Here is a 20,681-nt window from a genome sequence, read left to right as displayed (position 1 = left end):
ATATTAAAAAATTATTATGTCGTGTCCACACCGCACCCGTGTCCTATATTTTTAAAAAATGTCGTGTCCGTGTCGACGTGTCCGTGTCGGTGCATCATAGCTTCTAAAACATTTTATATAAATTATTTAGTAACATCCTTAAGTTTTCATTATCTTTTCACCCTCAAATTGATGGTCAAACTAAAGTGCTTAATAGATGTCTTGAAAATCTATTGAGCTGGTTGAAAAGGTCTCAGTGATTGGGATCTGCATCTTACTTTTATTGACTTTGCATGCAATAGCATTAAACGCAAATATATGGGCAAGCCCCATTTGAAATTGTTAAAACCTATAGATCTTGTTCATTTACCACTGCATGTATATTTGATTCCGATGCATCATTTTAACAACATGTATATGATTTACTTGTGGAAGTTTAAAAGCATATTGAAATTCATGGCAATATTTTGATCTTGTGAGTGTTAAGAAAAGCACTCAAGAGTATAATAATGATGATTTTGTCATGATTTGTAGTATTATCAAATGCTTAGTCTAAACCAAATATAACAAACTTCATGCAAGGGCTGTGGTTTTCTCAAAATCAGTAGGAAAATCAATTCTAGTGCTTATATTTTAGATTAATCTCTTAAGATGTTTATTAGTCTTATTTTCAATGTAGATGATATATCGTCTTATCTAGGAAAGTTCAAACCTCGAAATTGTTTACTGATTCTCCTACAGGAGTATTTCTATTACAAGTGCTACTTCAACGCGTCCGTCATATGAGTTCCACTTATCTACTTTAATGTTGAAAGATTCATTTTAGATGAAGAGGTACTTGGAAAAATAATATTATGCATATGCTGCTGATCAAATGGAAGGGAGGATCTCCTATAGATGATACATGGATGGCCAAGAAGGAATTATGAAAGTTACATCATGAACTCCAGAATGACTACTTTTATCTTTGTCTCTATGGAGGAGTGTTCTTTACACCAGGGGCAGTTGTTGTAGTTCACTCCTTCAAACTGGCCAAAATAGTCCGCAAATCTAACTGGTCATAAATCAATCGCTATAAATCAAATCAAGCTAAAATATATTTGTACTGAGCCTATTATCAAGTTTTTTAGGCCTGTTTATATTTATGGCCGAATTTCTTCTAGTTTTAAAATTTCAATTATTTTATTAAGTATTATCTTCTCTTAGTCTAAAATAAATTTAAATTTAAAGTTTGTTGAACTGGAAATTATTAGCATTTGATGTTTGCCTTATCCGATAGCTCTTTTTTTTATAAATGGGATCCATGCTAGTAGTTAGATTACTAATATTGTATGATTAAAATTATTGTGGCCAATTGAGTTATTGTTAGATCCAATTTTGAGTACACATGAATCGTCTAAAAATATGTGTGAAGTTTGTTCCTTTCCTCTGCACCAAAAAAATGTTGAAAATCAAATAGAAAAGATGATGATGAATTGGTTTGTATGCATCACACTTCTAAGAAGATAATTGACTTCAAATCCAAGGAAAAAAACTCATTCATCTACATAACATGTTTAAAAAATTAATCAATTTTCTCTAACCACCTAAAGAATAAATAACAAAAACATTCATGTCCTGACAACAAGATATGCTATCCTTTTGAAAGAAAATGGATAGATCTAAGGTTACATGGATAGAAGTTGTTCAAAATTATTTGACAAGAATGTTTTGCACGTCAGACAGCATTAAAAAAGAATGAATGAAAAATGAGATGTCATAATGGTGACCCTGATGCTAATGAAGGTATTACATCCTAAGTCTTCGAGTTCACCGAAGGTTAATCAAAGCATATTTCTTAAATATAAGTATGTTTTCTTATTAGATGTTAGAGGCTTAGGGTTGGTGTCTTTTATACCTTCTCAATTATAAATATTTTGAGTGTTTAGCAAATGACTGTGGATCCCAATGTCTTGCACATCAAACATTTCTTGCTGAAAGCCTTGAATCTATTGGAGCAGTCACCAATTTCTGTACATGCACCCGTGTTACTTGCTTACCATTTTTCCTGTCGATTCTGTAAATTTTATGGTTTGTTTCGTATTGAAACTTTGGAGACATTTAGTTTATAAAAAGGATTCTGTTTAAGAGAATTCTAAATTGAACAGGTCAATATTTCTTTGTGGCCTCGTTTCAAGATGATCTTTGACCTGCATCTCAATAGTTTGCGCTATGCCAATGGGAAGACCTTATGGGAAGATGATGTTCATCCTCATTATGTTATGAGGCGCTATGCTGAATTCACGGCCTCCCTTGTTCACCTAAATGTTGAATATGGAGACGGTCAGGTAGATTGGATATGATTTGATCCATGATACACATTCTTTTATTCACTTTCTGATAAAAATCTAGCGTTCATAGCGTGGATTGCTAAAGTTTATGACCCTTTGAGTGACTATAGCTGCTAAGCTTATTTTTTTTTATTGATATGCCATCAATGATTTAGAACGTCTTTACTTGTTCCTTGAAGCTTGATCTTAACCTGGAAAGGCTGCGGATGGCAGTGGAGGATTTGCTTGTTAAGTTGGCTAAAATGTTTGCTAAGCCAAAATTGCAAACTATTTTTCTCATAAACAACTATGATATGACAATTTCCATATTGAAGGTAAAACAAGTGCTTAATTTAGTGGCGAGTCTTCTTTCTTTTGATGACTGCATTAGCACAAAGCAGCTTTTTAAATTTTGCTGAAATTTGTTATAGGAAGCTGGTGCTGAGGGAGGGAAAATGCAAATGCATTTTGAGGACCTACTAAAGAGCAACATAGCTGTATATGTGGTATTTTTTTTTCCTTAAATGCTTAGTGTGTTGATTTGCTCATTGAGTTATGTATATACAAGTTAAATTTTTAAAACTGTAGAAAAATTAACATAGCAGGATTTATTGTTTCAAATAGTAGTTGCTTGCTGCTTTTTCCTCCATGGAGTGTTTTTTTTATTAGGTAAATTACTGAAACATGATCTTGATGTTTACAGAGAGGAGCTTTCATTTTTTGGTAGTTATAAAATTTTTGCCCGATTTTAGTAAACTTTAATAGCTTCAACTATCCTTGAATTTTCTTGTTGACCCAATCGATAGGAGCATTTCTTAGCCATATTTAGGATAATTATGGTTGAGATGAAAACTAAAAAAAATTAGAAGTTTGAAAGTGTAATTTCCATGTTGCTATCCATTTAAAGAGTCTTCACCAATATGGAGTCGGCTTCCATGTCAGACAAATAAAATAAGTAGGCCAATGAGTACCTTCCAAACCACATGAAGAGTTGAGCTATTATGGTAGCAATCTCTTGATAAGCTAAACTGACTAGGATGTGGTGCTTAGAGCAGTTTTCCTCTTCTATTGTAGAACAAGTCTCTAGCCAAAGATCATGAATCATCATCACTAGCCTTGGTTTTATAAATCATCTACATTTTTTCTTTACTTTAGCATGACATGCTAAACTTAGTTGGGACAAATTGTTTTGCATAATTTGTAACAAAATTATCCTTGGTCCACCACTCAATAGATACTACTCCAATTGGCCCCTAAAATAATCATTTTTCAATGTATTATTCTAAGTTTTATGAAGCATCCACTTCAACACTCGAATTGCCGCAACATTACTGGTCTAATTATAATTTTATAAAATTTACCTTTAAGGCTTGCAGTATTCTCTTATTGTACATTACTCTTGATATGCTTATTATTTGAGCAACAAGCTTTAACCCTGAATAGTGACCCCATAGGTATGCAAACCAGGGTTCATGCAAATCTAGTGTCCTAGAATAGTAACCGCTTGCTTTAACCAAGACCACAATTTTCCTTCCCAATTTCATGCAAACTACCCCAGTGCCGCATAATCAGGAAATCACAAGAATTAGATAAGATTTCATTCCAATCAAAACCCTTCAAATTTTATAGCAGTTGAGAGTTCCGGATAATTCCAATACTCATTGCCAAAGCAGCCATGTAGACTAACACCTTATGTCTCCAATGGACCCAAAAGCCATCAATTCCTTGTCTCTCCAATTTAAATAACCCAAAATAGAACTAACCTAAACATAATCAAGAAAAGAAGCATGCTAATCTATGGAGTTTTTTTTTTTTTTTTCCTACACCATCACTGGCATGTTCTCAATATATAAATAACAAAATGAATCAATTACTGAAAAAGAAAATAAACAAATTGTACAGAAATCAATGCCTGATGCAATTCTTTTGACGATAATAAAGATTTCCATCATTAAACGCTTCCATAACCAATACAAGATATACAAACTTAATTCTAATTGTTGATGATTGGTGAAATACAGCCTCAACATATGTTGACTCCCTCAAAATGAAATCTTAGCCCTATAAAAGCTGGTGCTTTATCCTGTCTTTGCCTTGACAATCCCTGTTTCTTAAAATCAATATGATGTAGAACGGGTATGAGGATTGAGTCCTATGGGTCTAGAAGAGCAACTCATGAGGTCTAAACAGCAGCTTTTGACACTTGGGAAATTCTGGACAGCGACCTCTAACTCTTGTGTAGACCCTGGGTAGTTGACATAGGCTGCTGGCATCCTTTCAACAGCAATTTCAGACTTCCAACGGTGCAGGACAGCAGGTTTCACTATTCAAACAGCAGTTTTGGAGCCTTCAAGTGCTTAGGATGCAAGGCCAATGGCTGAGATTTCGGCTGCAGTCTTAGGGAGTAGGAGAATCCATGATTTGTGGAGTTTTGGAGAGGTTTAGTGTAGGAAATCCAGCGGGAAAACCTTGGAGAATTTCAGCCAGTAGGGGGAGACGGGAAAGGGTCTAATTCTTAAAATAGAGTATTGAATTTTTGTAAGATTTTAAGAGGTGGATGTATAGGGGAAATTTAAGCAGAGGAGAACCTGAGATTTAATTCCACTTGGGGAGAGTTATTTTGGAAAGGTTTATGATGTGGGGAACCAGAAGAATTTCAGCCAAAAGAAAAGGAAGAGTTTTGAATTGTTTCCAAAAGGGTGTAGTGATTTCAAGAAACAATTTCAAAGGAGATCTCTATGGGGCCGGCAGCAGAGGGAGTATGAGGAGGGAATTGTGGAGGCATTCAATGCTTTATTAAATTAAGAAATTAAATTTGGAATGAAAGATTGCATCCAATTTAATTTGAATTTAAATAAGCTATGAATTAGGAAGTTACAAAAAATAAGAGTATATTTTAGGTAACTATTTTAAATTCAAATGGATTTGAATTTATTCATGAATTGAGTTACCTAAAATATGGAATGCTAATTTAGGAAAGGTTTAATGGCCAGTTGAGTGGGGCCGGTAGTTTAGCCAAGTATGGCCAGTGGCTAGGGGTGAGAGGGAGGGAATTAAGGAGGCTTTAATGCTTCCTTAATTTTGGGGGTTGGATTTAGAATGAAATAAGTCATCCTAATTAATTCAAAATTCAATGGAGGGAAAATTTGAAAACTTTCCTAAAATAGATTTTATAATTTATGAAAGAATTTGAATTTCAAATTTGGGGAAATTTGAATTCAAAGACCAACTAAATTATGACAATCCAAAATTAGGAATTATCCAAATTAGGCAATGGGGAATGGGAGAGGGTGTGGCCAGTGGTTTGAATGGGGCGGGTAAGGGACCGGCGGTAAGGTGGAGATGGAGACGACGTGATGGTGGAAGTTAGGGGGAGGATGAAGATGACGACTAGGAACAACAAGAAGGAACATAAATAAAAACAAAAGATAAAAGATAAAATTGCGAGCCTTGGACTCTTCCAAAGATTGACGGGTGATACGTTGTCCTCCTCTAAGGGACTTCTCAAGCCACGAGACCGAATCCATCCTGCGGCTGGTGGAAACTCTGACTCCCTCACATAGGGATTTTACTAATGTTTTTCCCAAAGAATACAAGTGCAAAACACAAATTTTTTTATTATAATTCCATCATACCTAATACAAAAGAAGGGGTCTCGATATATAGGGCCTCAAAAGAAATTAAAAAACACATTTGCCTCTTAGGCTTACATAAGACAAGAGGGTAAAAAGGAAAAGTGCAAAATTAAATTAAAATACGCTTAATAAACTAAAATAAACAAAGTGATCTTGGTCGTCGATCTTCGACTCTTCCTATGAATATCGTCCACCGTCGGATGTCTACATCATCATAAGACCTACCTAATAAAAAAAATTCTTCGGGCCACCTCTAATAGAGGCCATAAGACCTACTAATAGGGCTACTTTCAAATGAAAGTTGTAAGTCCATTCCCAAATCAAATCACACGGGCAACTCCTACTTGGAGCCGTAAGCCCTAAACTAAACAAATTAAATTGCGACTTCTAAGGAAGCCATAAGCCCCAACCCAAACTAAACTAAACTAAAATTCACATATCTCCTCTTCAGTCTACTCGGGATCCTTGAGAGGAGGCAACCCATGATTGTTAATCAGATTCTATGAACACTACAATCAATAGTTGTTAGTGTTGGTAGACTGAACCCACGGTATGCCCGGTATGACGGAACCATGGGATCTTGATCGGGTGTACCTTCATCCCCCATAACTAAATTTAAATCTCTGTTGCACATTCTTACACTTATTGCACGAAGCTAAGTATATTTCATCCTTAATCGAGAGTACTGTTCTAATGCATTAGGAGATGTGATTAACTATGAGGTCCGGAAAAATTAAAGAGAACCCATAAGTTCATGAGAGCGAGATTCACATCTTAATCTTGAGATTTTTCTGGAGCCATCATACCTTTAGCTCAACTATTTGATTTTTTAAAAGCATTCGGAGGTTTTGTCAACCCCCTCAGCCTTTTGGTATTATATAGGTGAAATTTTGTTATTTTGTGCATATTTCATTTGGATGGCCTCCGACAACCATGGGGTTGCAATGCTAGCTCCTTCTAACCAGCTTTTACCTTCAATCAAATTGAATTTGCTGTTTGTTTTTGTTGCTGCTGGCTTTCCCCAGGACTATATTTATTAATGTGCACTGAACTGGATACATTTTCTATTTGCTTGACGATAATATGCCTACTACTTGCTGATTGCTGACTGACATATTCATCATCCGGCTGTTGTTCTTAAAGTTTCGAAGGCCTCTGACAAATATGGGGGCTTTGCTTGGAGAAATTATTCTGTGCGGAGGCCGGACGCAGAATGCTGTCCGGAGACCAATCAGAATGCGCCACGTCAGCGGTACCAAGCCATAGTACCGAGCGAAGGGGTGATGTGGCGCATTTTGGCTGGTCTCTGAACGACGTTCGGCGTCCACACATAATAATCCGCCCTTTGCTTGGGGTTTCAATTATGACATTCATTATATTTTGGCCATTCATTAATGATGCTAGAATGTTTTTTGTTGTTCTTACCGTTTGGATGCCCTCTGACAAATATGGGGGCTTTACTTGGGAGTTCACTTATGACATTCATATTTTGGCCAATCATTATTGATACTAGAATGTTTTTTTTTTTGTTATAGAGATTTATCTTTTAATTTTCTTCTATATATTTTTTTTACTTTTCTTTTTGTCTGTTTTAGAACTATTTGCTCACATACATGGAAGCTAAATTCCTCTTGATTAGTCAAAATGGCTCACCCTTAAATTTCCACAAGAAAAATAATGTTTGGGATTGTTGGACAAAATGGCACTTTTTACCCTTGCTCTTTTTTTTGAGACATTTAGGCCAATTAAGGCAAACTCACGCATACACAAAGACTCGAACCCAGGACATCTTAGTTGAAGCATAAGCTCTCAACTAATAGGCCAAGGTGAGCTGTGTTTTACCCTTGCTCTTAATCATCAATAAATACCAACTAAAGGACAAAACAGTAATTTTGCATAATAAAAAAAATATAGTTGGAATGGACAGGAAAACACTATAATAGTTATTCATATATATTGGGAGAAATTATTATGTGCGGAGATCGGAAGTAGAACGTGCGGAAACTAATCAGAATGTGCAACGTCAATGGTACTGAGCTACAATACCTAGCAATATCGAGATGCGGTACCGAGTAAAGGGGTGATGTCGCGCATTATGGTTGGTCTCCGGACGACATTCGACGTCCACACAGAATAATTAATCATATACCAGACACAAGATTCGTGTTGATTTATTAAATTATTTTCATGAATAAGTCGTTATTAGCAACATTATTGATATCACACGAGATATGAGGACTGGCTGTTGAGCGCAGGGTAGAAAAAGAGAAATTATTCTTTGCGGAGTCTGAATGGGAAGTTCCCGTCCGGATTATAAGTGTACACAATGTATTTAAACAATATGTATACAGTTTAAACTAAATTATATATAAAAATTATACGCAATATGTACACTTAGGTTGTTTTAAATATTATATCGTGTTCTTTAGTTGTCAATAGGCTTATTAGCATTTAGTGAGAGGTATAAATTATAAATAACCTTGATTGGAAAGAGTTGCCGTATTTAATCGGCATGATGATTGCAATGTTAATTCACTATTTTCTTCTTTTAATGTGGCATTCAAAGATAAAGACTTTAATTGAATTGATAATTTTTAGCACATTGATGAAGATAAGAACAATTGTGGGGAATTTTCAGGTTTTATGTTACATTTAGATGAGTTTCATGCGCACCATATCTAAATTCCTTATCTTCAATTATATATATATATATATATATATTGCTAAAAGCATAGACAAGAACACAGGAAACAAACATAGTGACATGATAGATCATAGATCTTGTAAACGGGGACAACATAGTAAGGATAGGACAATTATTTATTTGCAGTGCACACATGCATTAAAACTATTCAATAAAATGCATGTGAGAGTGTAAAATTTCTGCAACTGTTCATATTTAGGTTTAAATATAAGAAATTATTGAATTCATACCTGAGGTGTGTCTATGAAGTGCGAAAGAGAAATTAAGGCGATCATTGATACTTAAAAGGGCATATGGAAGCCATTTGAATTTCAAATTCAAATGGATTTAATTAAAGAACCTTCCTGAAATAGATTTGATAAATTAGAAAAGATTTTGAATTTCAAATCAATTAAATTTGAGTTTCAAATCTATCCAAATTCACCTCAATCTAATTTGGGGAAAGAAAGGGGTGGGGACCATGTGGAGGCCGGCGGCATCCAAAGAGGGAAGGGATTTGAGAGAAAACCATTACTCTTCCTTGATTTGAAAAATCAAATTAGGAAGGAATGACTTTCAATCCAATTCAATTCAAAATTCAAATTGAACGTAATTTAGGAACTTTCCAAAAATAGATCTCTTAAATTAGGAAAGGAATTTCAAATTCAAAATGCTTTGACATTTGAAATTAAACCTTTCTAAACTAAGAGGAAAATATTATGGCAAGAATTCAAGATGTGATTTGTGTTTTGGAGGGAGGAGGAGAATGATGAGGCCGGCGGCTAGGGGTGAGAGGGAGGGAATTAAGGAGGCTTTAATGCTTCCTTAATTTTGGGGGTTGGATTTAGAATGAAATAAGTTATCCTAATTAATTCAAAATTCAATGAAGGGAAAATTTGAAAACTTTCATAAAATAGATTTTATAATTTATGAAAGAATTTGAATTTCAAATTTGGGGAAATTTGAATTCAAAGACCAACTAAATTATGGTAATCCAAAATTAGGAATTATCCAAATTAGGCAATGGGGAATGGGAGAGGGTGTGGCCGGCGGTTTGAATGGGGCGGGTAAGGGGCCGGCGGCAAGGTGGAGATGGAGACGACGTGATGGTGGAAGTAGGGAGATGATGAAGATGACGACTAAGAATAACAAGAAGGAACAAAAAACAAAACAAAAGATAAAAGATAAAACCGCGTGCCTTGGACTCTTCCAAAGACTGACGGGTGCTACGTTGCCCTCCTCCAAGGGACATCAAGCCACGAGCCCGGACGCATTCTGCGGCTGGTGGAAACTCCGACTCCCTCCCATAGGGATTTCACTAATGTTCTTCCCAAATAATATAAGTGCAAAACACAAAATTTTTTTTATTATAATTCCATCATTACATTACACAAGCAAGGGTCTCTATATATAGGCCTAAGAAACTAAAACAAGACATATATGCCCCTAGGGCTTACATAGGACGACCCTCTTAAGTTAGGGTAAAAATAGAAAATTCATAATAAATATAAAAATTACAAATAACAAAATAAGATAAGGTGGAATGATCTCGGCAGTCGATCGTCGTTTCCTCCTTTGAAAATCTTCATGATCGGATGTCCGCATCACAATATTTGTATGCCGATGTATCAATAGTTTGTGACATCTGATGAGCTTTCCTTTCAGAACATCCTCTCTTACATGTCAAACCACATCGTGTTTTCTTCTTGTTTTATCTATTTTCTTTGATTAGAAGGAACAACTGAAACAATGTAATTTTCTCCATAACATTCCAGTAAAATGCATATACTAGTCATGGAAACATGTGCTGATGTTTGTTCTGGTATATTCTTTCTTTTAAGAGATAGCAATGTCAAAAGACCAGGAAAAAAAAACCTACACAGACATACTAAAGACATCGAACTCTCTTGCAGGGTTCATTCATTTCCTTCTGTTAAAAAGATGATTTAGATATTGGTTGGGAAGTTGCGCCAGGGATTTGAACACTCAGAATAAGTTCTATGTTAATGCTATGTTAAATTCATTCAGAGAGTATGATAGGAAATACTTGAGTTCGGAACTAACCCTAAGGGTAATACTTGAGTTCGCAAGCAAACCTATCACCAATTGGTGCAAACAGCAAGAATAGCACAAAATCTGGGATAAATCAGCACAAATAATAGATTACAATACGAAAGTCAAAGACATACAAGCACGGAAATAAGATACAAGTGATCCTCAATTCGAGAGGAGGATCCTCTCTCCCAAATCTCTAGACAAAAGTGTCTAGAGCCCAAATCGCCAAAGAACCCTAATAGAGAACAAAACAAAACATAACATCCTCCGAAAACATCTCATGCTCTTAAATACATAAACTTTCCTAATCTAATTTCCCTCCCAAGCCCTAACCGCCCCCTCCTTTGCAATTTGAATTCAATTTGGACTAGTGGGGCCCACTAATGTGGGCGGCAAGAAGGGAGGGAGGCAGACAAGTGCCGCCTCCTATAGTCCTGAGCCAGCTCCTTTTTCTTTTATTTTCTCCGTTACCAATCATTGCATGTTATGATCATCGGTTGGAGGAACGGTTCAAGCGAAGAAGTCCTCATCTTAATGTGGTGGATGGGTTTCTTTCATGAGAAACGAGTTAGGAATTGAAGTCTCAAGACCGAACTTGTAGCTTATTAAACTGCTTGCTTACTCCTTTTAAAAGCTAGTTTGGTTTTGTAAACATTTTTCTCACTATTATCAGTAGAAATGTGATGCATTTGAGATAAGCTGATCAGGTTCAACCGTTTGTCATAAACAGGAAGAATTACTTCAGGAGCATTTCGGTGAAATGATCAAGTTTGTCAAAACCCGGGCCTGTAAGTTTAGTAATCTGTATATAGTACGCTTTTATAAAGATCATATATTGATTTATTCAACACCATTACCACATCAGACGAAGAATCAAGCTCTAGCATGGAAAAATCATCTGTTTCTGATGTGGAACCTTTAGTGAAGGACTTTGCGAGCAGGTGGAAGAATGCAATAGAGCTTATGCACAGGGATGTTATTACATCCTTCAGCAACTTCCTGTGTGGAATGGAGATACTGAAAGCTGCTTTGACACAACTGCTTCTGTATTATACAAGGCTTTCAGAAAACGTCAAGAAAATCACAGGTGGCTCAGCTCTTAACAAGGACCTGGTATCAATTTCCTCCATTTTGTATGAAATCAAGAAATATTCTAGAACATTCTAGATCTTGCAAAATCCTCAATGAAAGGTTCAGGTGAGTAGATGAAAACCCGAGGCTTTCCATTTTGAATAGCTATCTTGTTTCTTCATCAATCTTTACTTGCAAAATATAGTTCTATTGATAGCTCAAGCCTGCATCTGTTCAGTACTATAACCTTTTATCTTGTTATTTTATCTGCTTTTTTGAGAAGAGAATGTTGTGTTTGTTTTTGCTTATAGCACTATACTTTGTCTTAGCGGCAGAAAAAATTTATTCGGTTAAAATTATATTATGTAGTGTATGATTTTATTTGATCGTTTGTGAAAATATAAATGTTAGCATATATGTTATATAAAGTTTGGATTTGGTAGAATATCTAAGGCATAATGATACAAGTAGAGGATGGTAGCTGATGTTCAACTTAGAAGAAGAAAAACTTGTAGAAATTATTCTGTGTAGAGACCGGATTGTAAGAACCATCCGTATTATTGTGTATTTACTGAGTATTTATAAATACCAAGTAAATCAACAAATATTCAGCAAATACTTGATGAATATTAATAAAATACTCGCAAGATATATAGTAATGCTCACAATTGAGTATTTATAAATACACAGTAAATATTCAATAAATACGTAGTAAATTTGGACGGTTCTTCCCATCCGGATTTCACATGTAATAATTTCTTCATTATCTTGAGGGCATCTTTCTTCAATAACCAACCAGATTAATCAACCTCGTTTGGTTTCTTGATGCTATTAGGATTTTTTATCTTGAAAGCATCATAACCTGATGATGATGAATAGCAAATCAACCTCTCTTATATTGATAATTTTGTACTGATTTATTCAACCATTTTAAGGGGAACAAAAATCTGATAAATGAAAATTTAATTACCTATCAATGTGTAATAATTATTAGATATGTTTGATGTTAGCTGATAATTATCTAATGTAATCCTTCATTTTTTGTACTTAGAGCTTGAGACTTGACAGTGATGGGGTTATATGTATTTGATTACTTATATACATGTGGATATAATTTTAAAAAATATGATTTAATGATTTAAATAAAATTATTAAAAAGTTCATTAATTTATTAGCACTTAATAAAGCACTCAATAGGATAAAATGGAGAGAGAGAGAGAGAGAGAGAGAGAGAGAGAGAGAGAGAGAGAGAGAGAGAGAGGACATTTGTAGCACAAAGCAAACATTAGGAAGTCGCTTCATATATTTTGATATAATGTATATTAAGATGTGATTATTTTTATGACATTTTTTAAATTTTATTAATCGTGTATTAACTCTTAATATAATACTTTTTTACATAATAATATTAAATTATCAGATATTTATTAACATAATTATTAAAAAGAAAATATTAAATGACAAATAATTTAATTATATTATTTACTAATTTAACTATATTATCTAATAATTTTATTATATTGAGGGACAACAATTAAGAAAATAATCGAATTATGATACCAAATATAATATAATATTTTGATACATATATATATATATATAAATTAAATCATGACTCCACCTTCAATTATTTTATTTAATGAATAATTGCTACAATACACATGTATTCAATATTAAATTAATAATAAAATAAATTTATTTGGCATTAGAATCTCTAATCAACTGAGATCGCATTCTGATTTCAATTAAAGCTCTATTTTGAAAATCTCCAGCAGTAACCGACAAATGCCATTCACAGCCTACCTACATAAAACGTGCTACAGTTGCTTGCCGGTAGATTGACCCTCCACCACCAACACCAATATTTGCTGTCTGTTTCTAGGCCAATTGGTAGAGAACTTTGGCCACTTCTAAAAAAAATCTTGAATTTATGTTTCATATATACTATCAATCTCTAAAATCATAATTATTGCATATTTAGGTTTCGTTTGGGATAGCTCTGAAGCATTTTTTTAGTATAAAATTTTTTAATTCAATAAAATTCTGCACTTGAAAGCTGATTTAGAAAGTAGTAAGAAAACTGTCCCAAACAAAATCTTATATTCGTTTGCATTACGCTATCATAAGAGCCTGAATCCGATTCAATATGCCGTCAGTCATGAACCAGCTCGATGCATGCCAAGTCTCTAATAGTTTATGAGGACACATTAGCTTACCTATTCCTTATAGCTAGTTAGAGAAATATGCAACTCATCTAGAGTACTTGTTGAGGTAGTTTTTTTAGTATAAAAAAATATGTACTAAAAAGATTTTTTAAGAAGTAATAAAAAAATTATCATAAATAAAACCTTAAATTTATTTTTAGCTATGAGTGCTTATAATTATGACATTATTTACTTCTTCCTAATTTATTCTGCTACTCATCCTGCATTAATTTCTAACTACTAAAAATTGTGAAAGTTCTTAGATTATAATTGCACTTTTAAATGCAGCTTTATATTTATACTGTGTAACACTACATTGAGTTCTATTTCAATATTATTTTTAACATATTTTTTTACAGTAAATGAAATAAGGCTCTGCTCCTAATTAGTAAAAAAAAATGTAAAAGTTTACAAGCACATGTGGCACTCAAGGATCAAAAAGAGTCAGTCCATCAGAAAATTATAGACAGAATCACAAAAAGCTCAAATGAAATCTGCTAAATAGTTTTCAAAGAGTTCTGAATATTTGTTGTATATATTTGTCAATGTCTGTGGATTATAATTTTTTTTTTTTTTTGGACATTTAGGCCATTCAAGACAAACTCCTACACACAACGCATACACATAGACTCGAATTCTGAACCTCTTAGTTGGAAATCTAAGCTCTCAACCAATAGATCAAGGAGAGTTGTGTGGATTATAAATTTTCAAAATGGTAAGGGTGATATTGCTTACTCATTAAATGCTAATAATTACAGAAAACAATGGAGTACAATTATGCACTTCAATCATGCTCAAACCACTTATTGGTAGCAGTGTCTTGCACAGTCAACATCCCATATTCTATTCAGAAATCACTTTCACTAAAGTGATTTGACTCACCGATGCTTAATTTGGTTGGTGGACTATTCCAGGTTGGGGATTCCTCTCGAATGACAGCGCCTCTTAAATGGGGTCCAATTAAGTGCGGGCCATGAAATTTTTGATGTGGGTGCCCTTTTTAGGTGAGCCGAGATTAATCATGCCGCCAAACACACTTTCAGAAATGGCAGCAAATGTATACCCCATTCACAAAAAAAAATACTAAAGCGATTTGCTTGCAATTGTCACAAGTTTTCACCTGAACGTCAAATAAGAACATATTTTATATTTTCTCTCCGCTCACAACATCATTATTAGTGTCGCACTATTCAAAATATAAAAATGATATTCAATTTGACATTCTTCATTTGGACAATTGCTATTACTGTAAACCAAAAAATACTCTTCAGTTGGAGATGGTCTTAAGATCTTTGAGGATGACTATAATTATTTATAAAAGTAATTATCAATTTATTATGAAAAAAATAATTTTGAAAGCTATTTTAAGTATTACAATTTATTTTCTTAAAAAAAAAAATTCAATAGCAAATTTCTTATTACAATCACAGTAACTTGTAAGTGGTCATCACTCATCAGGGGCAATAATATGCCGTTCTTCCCGGAAATGCAATCCGAAAGATGAGCCAAAAGAAAACTGTTGCAAGAGACTCCTTTTAATATAAAGCAGCAAGTCCCATCCTCTTTGAGATCAATCCAAAACAAATAATACAACTGGTGCCACCAAATTAAAGTATAGAGAGCATAACTAATCCGAAAGATACTAACACCGAGGGACAAATTTGAATCCATCAAAAAATATTCTGCAAATATATTATACATAGATTTTGAAGAAGAATTTGATTTTCTGAAGATGTAACATGAAAACAATTTCCTTTAACTAACACTATAAGATACCGATATATGTTACAAGATTGAGAAAGAACCAATACCAGGAGTAAAAATCAGCCAAGATTGAAAATTTGTAACAGAAGATTGAGTATGGGAAGTTACTCTCTTTCAGAGTCATATTCAGATTCAGAAGTGATATTGGCAAGAGCGGCAGTCCCAAACTTGAGTTGCTGCAATCCAGGCTTAAGCTCCTTGTTACAAAATTCCTCATATTCCCCTCTGTCACCTGCTTTCTTCTTAATATCAACCAACACAAGTGTCGGAGTAAGCTCAAATATCTCCACAGCTATGGTAAGTGGCCCCTTCTCCCCCTCCCTTGTCCCTTCCAAGCTCACCCTGCAATCCCTTTTCCTTACTGTGAATTTCACCACTTTGGCAATCTCCTCCAACTTCGATATGATATTGGAAACTGGCTCGCTAGAAAGAAATCTCGTCTCCTCTCCTCTCTCCTCAAACAATCCAGAAAGATCAAAACCTTGAGAGAATGATATGATGTCAAAGGCATTCAGGCTCGCTGGCCTGGGCAACCCAAGCTTCCGCTTTTCCGAGAATGTGATTTCAGGGCATGAAGCCACAGATGAATCGGACTCGCAGCCGGAATCCGACGCATCATCGTGTGGCACTTGTGGCGGTTCGTCCAGGCTGTGGACTTCGTCGTTCTCAACATAGAATCGGACATGGCGGAAACCCTTTTTAAACCAACGATTCTCCATTATCTCAGGAATTGTAATTCGAGTCTGGGGATTGGTGTCCAATAGCCGCGAGAGAAGCTTAGTGAGATCGGAAGAGAACCATCTAGGGCATCGGAATTCCCCTTTGTAGATCTTTCGATACATCGCCATGACGTTCTGGTCGTGGAATGGAAGATAACCGGCCATGAGCACGAATAGGATGACACCGCAAGACCAAACATCGACCTTAGCGCCATCGTATCCCTTCCTCGAAAGCACCTCCGGCGCGACGTAAGCCGGCGTTCCGCAAAACGTGTGGAAGAGTCCGTCCTGCCGCATCTGTTCGGAAACCGCGCTGAGCCCAAAATCAGATACTTTGAGATCTCCTTTGTCGTCAAGGAGCAGATTCTCCGGTTTGAGATCGCGGTGGAAAACGCCTCGTGCGTGGCAGAATCCCACGGCGGAGATCAGCTGCTGGAAATACCTTCTTGCCGTATCCTCCTTGAGCCGGCCCTTGGCAACCTTACCAAAGAGCTCGCCGCCTCGGACATACTCCATGACGAAGTAGATTTTGGTCTTGGTAGCCATAACCTCGAAAAGCTGGACGATGTAAGGGTGCCGGACACGGCGAAGGATAGCGATCTCGCGCTTGATGTGAGCGACGAGGCCGCTTTTGAGGATGCGCTCCTTGTCGAGGACCTTAATGGCGACGGACTCACCCGTGTTGACGTTCCTCGCGTGGTATACCTTGGCGAAGGTGCCATGGCCGAGGATCTTGCCGAGCTCGTAGCGGCCGAGGATGATGCTCGCCTGGCTATCCTTCGTCTTCGCCAGCGGCTCCGACGCCATTGCAGACTTATTGCTGGTCAATCAGGGTTGGAATGGGGTTATATAGAGGAGGGAAAATGGGCTTAGGGTTCATGGCTGGCTCCAGAGGAGGAGAAAGGGGTAGCGGCGGAAGGTAGGAAAGGGCAAGGAAACGTCGGGGATTTGACGGAGACGTTATGTGGGTTGGGATTGGACGGATGGGAAGAGGCAGGCCTTGAGCTCCGTCACCGTGAAGGCAGCCTTCCGTAACGTGACTGAACGATGACGGCGACTATGGGGTCAAACGCGCCGAGTTATGTCGACTTGTCTTCTTTAATAAACGTGACCAAAAAAAAATTTCGGCGTTTCTTTTTTATTTATGAAAAAAAATTATGACATAATATTTTAAATATTTTATGTCATAAGATTAATTGATATTCATTTAAATATAAATTTAAGAGTTTTTTTTATTTAGTTGCTACTTATTTTACTTAAAATATGTGTAGTCAAATGAAACTGAATGAAAAAAAAAAATTAATATATTTGGAATAGTGTAAGTTAAATAGTAACATTTATTTTTATTTACTTTGAAATAAAATAAATATAATATAAAATCTAATAATAATGGTGGTCAGTGGTGGGGGCGATAGAACTAGTAGAGTCATGGCATGGCAACTAGATGGCGTAAGTGACGGGTAGTTGGCAAGGGTGGTGTCGACTATAGTAGGCGATGGAGACAGCAAGTAGAAAGAATAAAATGAACTTACAGTTTATATGGAATTCAATCGAGAATGACCGAGTTTTATTTTACTCTTTATTTTTTTAATTAAATCAAATGCTAAAGTTTATAATTCTTATATTTGAAATACGTTGAACTCTCTTTTTAGCAATATAAAAAGCTCATTATTTTCTTATATCGCCAAATTACGACATCATTAAGACCTCCAAATGTCCAACGAAAGGTGCACGATTGAAGGGTTCAATATCGGCCGTCCATTCAAACCACTCCCTATTCGCCCCTGATCTCACACCTATTTACAAGTCATGCCACTCCAGAAAAACTATAAATAGAGCCATCATTCTTCACAAAGGGGGCTCAAGTGAATAGAGAGAAGAAGAAGAGAAGAAGAGAAAGGGGAAAAGGTGAATCCTCTCCTCCTCGACCACCGCCAGAGCTCTTCCCGCCGCCTAAATACACCACATCAATTATATTTATTTTAAATATATAAAATTCTTAAATTTTTTATAGATATTTAATAAAAACATTTCCATATAGTTTTAAAATATAAATTGAAGCAACCAGCTATATATTATCACTAATTGATGTGGGAAAAAATCAATTTACTATTGTATTTAAAGTTAAAGAAAAACTATATTTTATTATTTATTATACTAAAACATTAGTCTGTCGATATTCGCAGCTCACAGCCTCACATCAATGCAAACTTATTAGTTAGCACTTAGCTCCATGTGGTATATCGATAGCTGCAGAATTAGTCAGATTTAACATGCTAAGCATAGTATATTTATTTATTAAGAAAATATGTCTGAAAGTTACATTCAAATTAAAATCTCTAGAATTCAAAAAGACATTATAGTTGATATAAATGACATTTTGTGCAAGAGATTGATTGACCCCTCCGCTTAACATATTTTTTGTGGCGACTTGTTCTCAATACTACAGGAAAATCGTTCATTATCGACGAATTCTTCAGACAAAAATGAGTAATTTTCCTGCGGAAATAAGATATTCCGGTGGATTTTTTTCCACCGGTAAAAACCACGTAGGAAACATATACCGGCTGAATTTTTCAGCTGGGAATATTTTCGACAGCTTTCCGAAGACTTTTGGATAATTTACATAGTATTTCTGATGGTGGTCGGAGTAGCGGCTGACTCGTGAGTAATGATTTTGAGGACAAGTTTCCATTTCATTCTCTATATCTAGCTAGTCAGATGCTTATCATTAAAGGTTTGTGATATTATATAAATGATAAAGTATTCTTCTCCAACAATGTTATATGTTTATATTATGAATTCTAAACTTCAAAGAATATTAACTATGAGATTATTAGCTTTGAATCTTACTCAAAATTTATTTTGTAATTACTCTGGCTGTTTTTTGCTATTGTATACTTTATTGTTTAAGAAGCTTTAATCTTATTTGAATATTGAACGAAAGCCTTTTTTTTTTACCTAACAATTCAATTATTTTATAAAATTTTCAACAATATTTTATTTATTTATTATTAAAAAAATTTTGACATTTTTTTTAATAAGGTTTCTTTCGTTAATGTAAGGCCTTCCTCATAAAATCCTCATAGGTGAATTTATAATGACTTAGCATTGGTTAACGATAGAAAACTCAGAAGTATGTAGTGTCTTATACATGCACTATACTCGACTCTTTAGACCCATAGACTATATCAGCCCTAACTTGGCCCTTATGACATCCATGGCCATAAGAATATCTTAGACCTTCCTAAGCCAATTAGAACTTTTCTACCTATATTATGTCTATGGTAGTTGTAGTATAGATTATGAGAGTAGTAGAGGGAGGATGATGACATATGGAGGATGTCAGTTTGATATATAGCAATAATTGGACGATGATGGTTGGATGATGATGATGATCATATGGCGGTGATCGAGTAATGATGGTTGGACGACAATAATTTCATGATAAGCTTGGACGACAACATGCAGATGATTGTGGAATGGACTATGATAGCTGAGTGACAATGGTTAGAAAGTAACAGTCCAATGACATGGTGACTAGTGGTGATTTTTGGGGTTGAATGTCAGGTAGAGCATATTGTTCTTTAGATCTCCAAGCTCTCTCTAATCTCAAATTTAGATCTCTTTCATGTAGAAAATGATAGTCTATTTATTGGACAGTCTATTTGAATATAGACATGTAAAATGATAGTTTAGAAGTGACATTTTGATAACTTCAATCAAATTTATTATCAAACCATTGGACAGTCGTCTATATTGAATCATTTGATCATAAACCACTTACTCAACATTTAATTGTCTTAATCACTTTGAACTTAAATGATCTTAGGCTCTGTTGCGTCCTGGAATATTAGCGGCGGTAGAGAAATATATGGTTTAACGTCTTAGCATTGTACGAAGATCCAGCACACAAGCAAATAAGAGAGGGGGTGAAACATTCGTAAGAGGCACCAGAGTTTTTACGTGAAAAACCCCTGAAAAGGGGGAAAAACCACGGGGCCTGGCCTAGTTTGAATGAATCCACTTGTATTTGTAGTCGATTACAAATGAGGCCCTTCCTTTGGAGAAGGCATTGTATTGATGTAGCAAATATACATCATATAGATTGCATTACATGGTAGGAGTTACATATGCATGTTTGTTTGGTCGGAAGGACCGTAGTCGGCAGGAGACCGGGGTCAGAAAGATCGTTGTCCGGTGATGGAGGTCGGACGGACCGCAGTAGGCGACGGAGGTCGAAAGGTCCGTAGTCGGCAGGA

At 35.4% G+C, this 20,681-nt stretch overlaps 2 protein-coding genes across 3 annotated transcripts in view; one reads left to right on the top strand and one right to left on the bottom strand.

Annotated features, from left to right (window-relative positions):
• Positions 1-12,115, top strand: part of LOC110113861 (vacuolar protein sorting-associated protein 52 A) — a 70,042-nt gene extending 57,927 nt beyond the window's left edge. For both annotated transcript variants that reach the window (XM_020846568.2, XM_028693835.1), the window contains 5 exons: positions 2,127-2,306; positions 2,489-2,623; positions 2,720-2,794; positions 11,392-11,449; positions 11,527-12,115. In XM_020846568.2, the coding sequence (XP_020702227.1) occupies positions 2,127-2,306; positions 2,489-2,623; positions 2,720-2,794; positions 11,392-11,449; positions 11,527-11,828 (750 nt within the window). In that variant the 3' untranslated portion in view covers positions 11,829-12,115. The remainder of the gene's footprint in view (positions 1-2,126; positions 2,307-2,488; positions 2,624-2,719; positions 2,795-11,391; positions 11,450-11,526) is intronic.
• Positions 12,116-15,596: 3,481 nt separating this feature from the next.
• LOC110113865 (CBL-interacting protein kinase 19) lies at positions 15,597-17,321 on the bottom strand. The gene has a single exon (XM_020846573.2). The coding sequence runs from the start codon at positions 17,224-17,226 to the stop codon at positions 15,805-15,807; it is 1,422 nt and encodes a 473-aa protein (XP_020702232.1). The 5' UTR covers positions 17,227-17,321; the 3' UTR covers positions 15,597-15,804.
• Between the last annotated feature and the right edge of the window lie 3,360 nt (positions 17,322-20,681).

The sequence above is a fragment of the Dendrobium catenatum genome, unplaced genomic scaffold (genome assembly GCF_001605985.2).
Source record: "Dendrobium catenatum unplaced genomic scaffold, ASM160598v2 fragScaff_scaffold_370, whole genome shotgun sequence".
Taxonomy (NCBI): domain Eukaryota; kingdom Viridiplantae; phylum Streptophyta; class Magnoliopsida; order Asparagales; family Orchidaceae; genus Dendrobium; species Dendrobium catenatum.
The sequence above is the reverse complement of the archived record's forward strand: the minus strand, read 5'-3'. Positions and strand labels throughout refer to the sequence as shown.

Coding starts and splice junctions, on each gene's coding strand:
- LOC110113865 (XM_020846573.2), bottom strand. CDS start 17,226: ATGGCGTCGGAGCCGCTGGCGAAGACGAAGGATAGCCAGGCGAGCATC.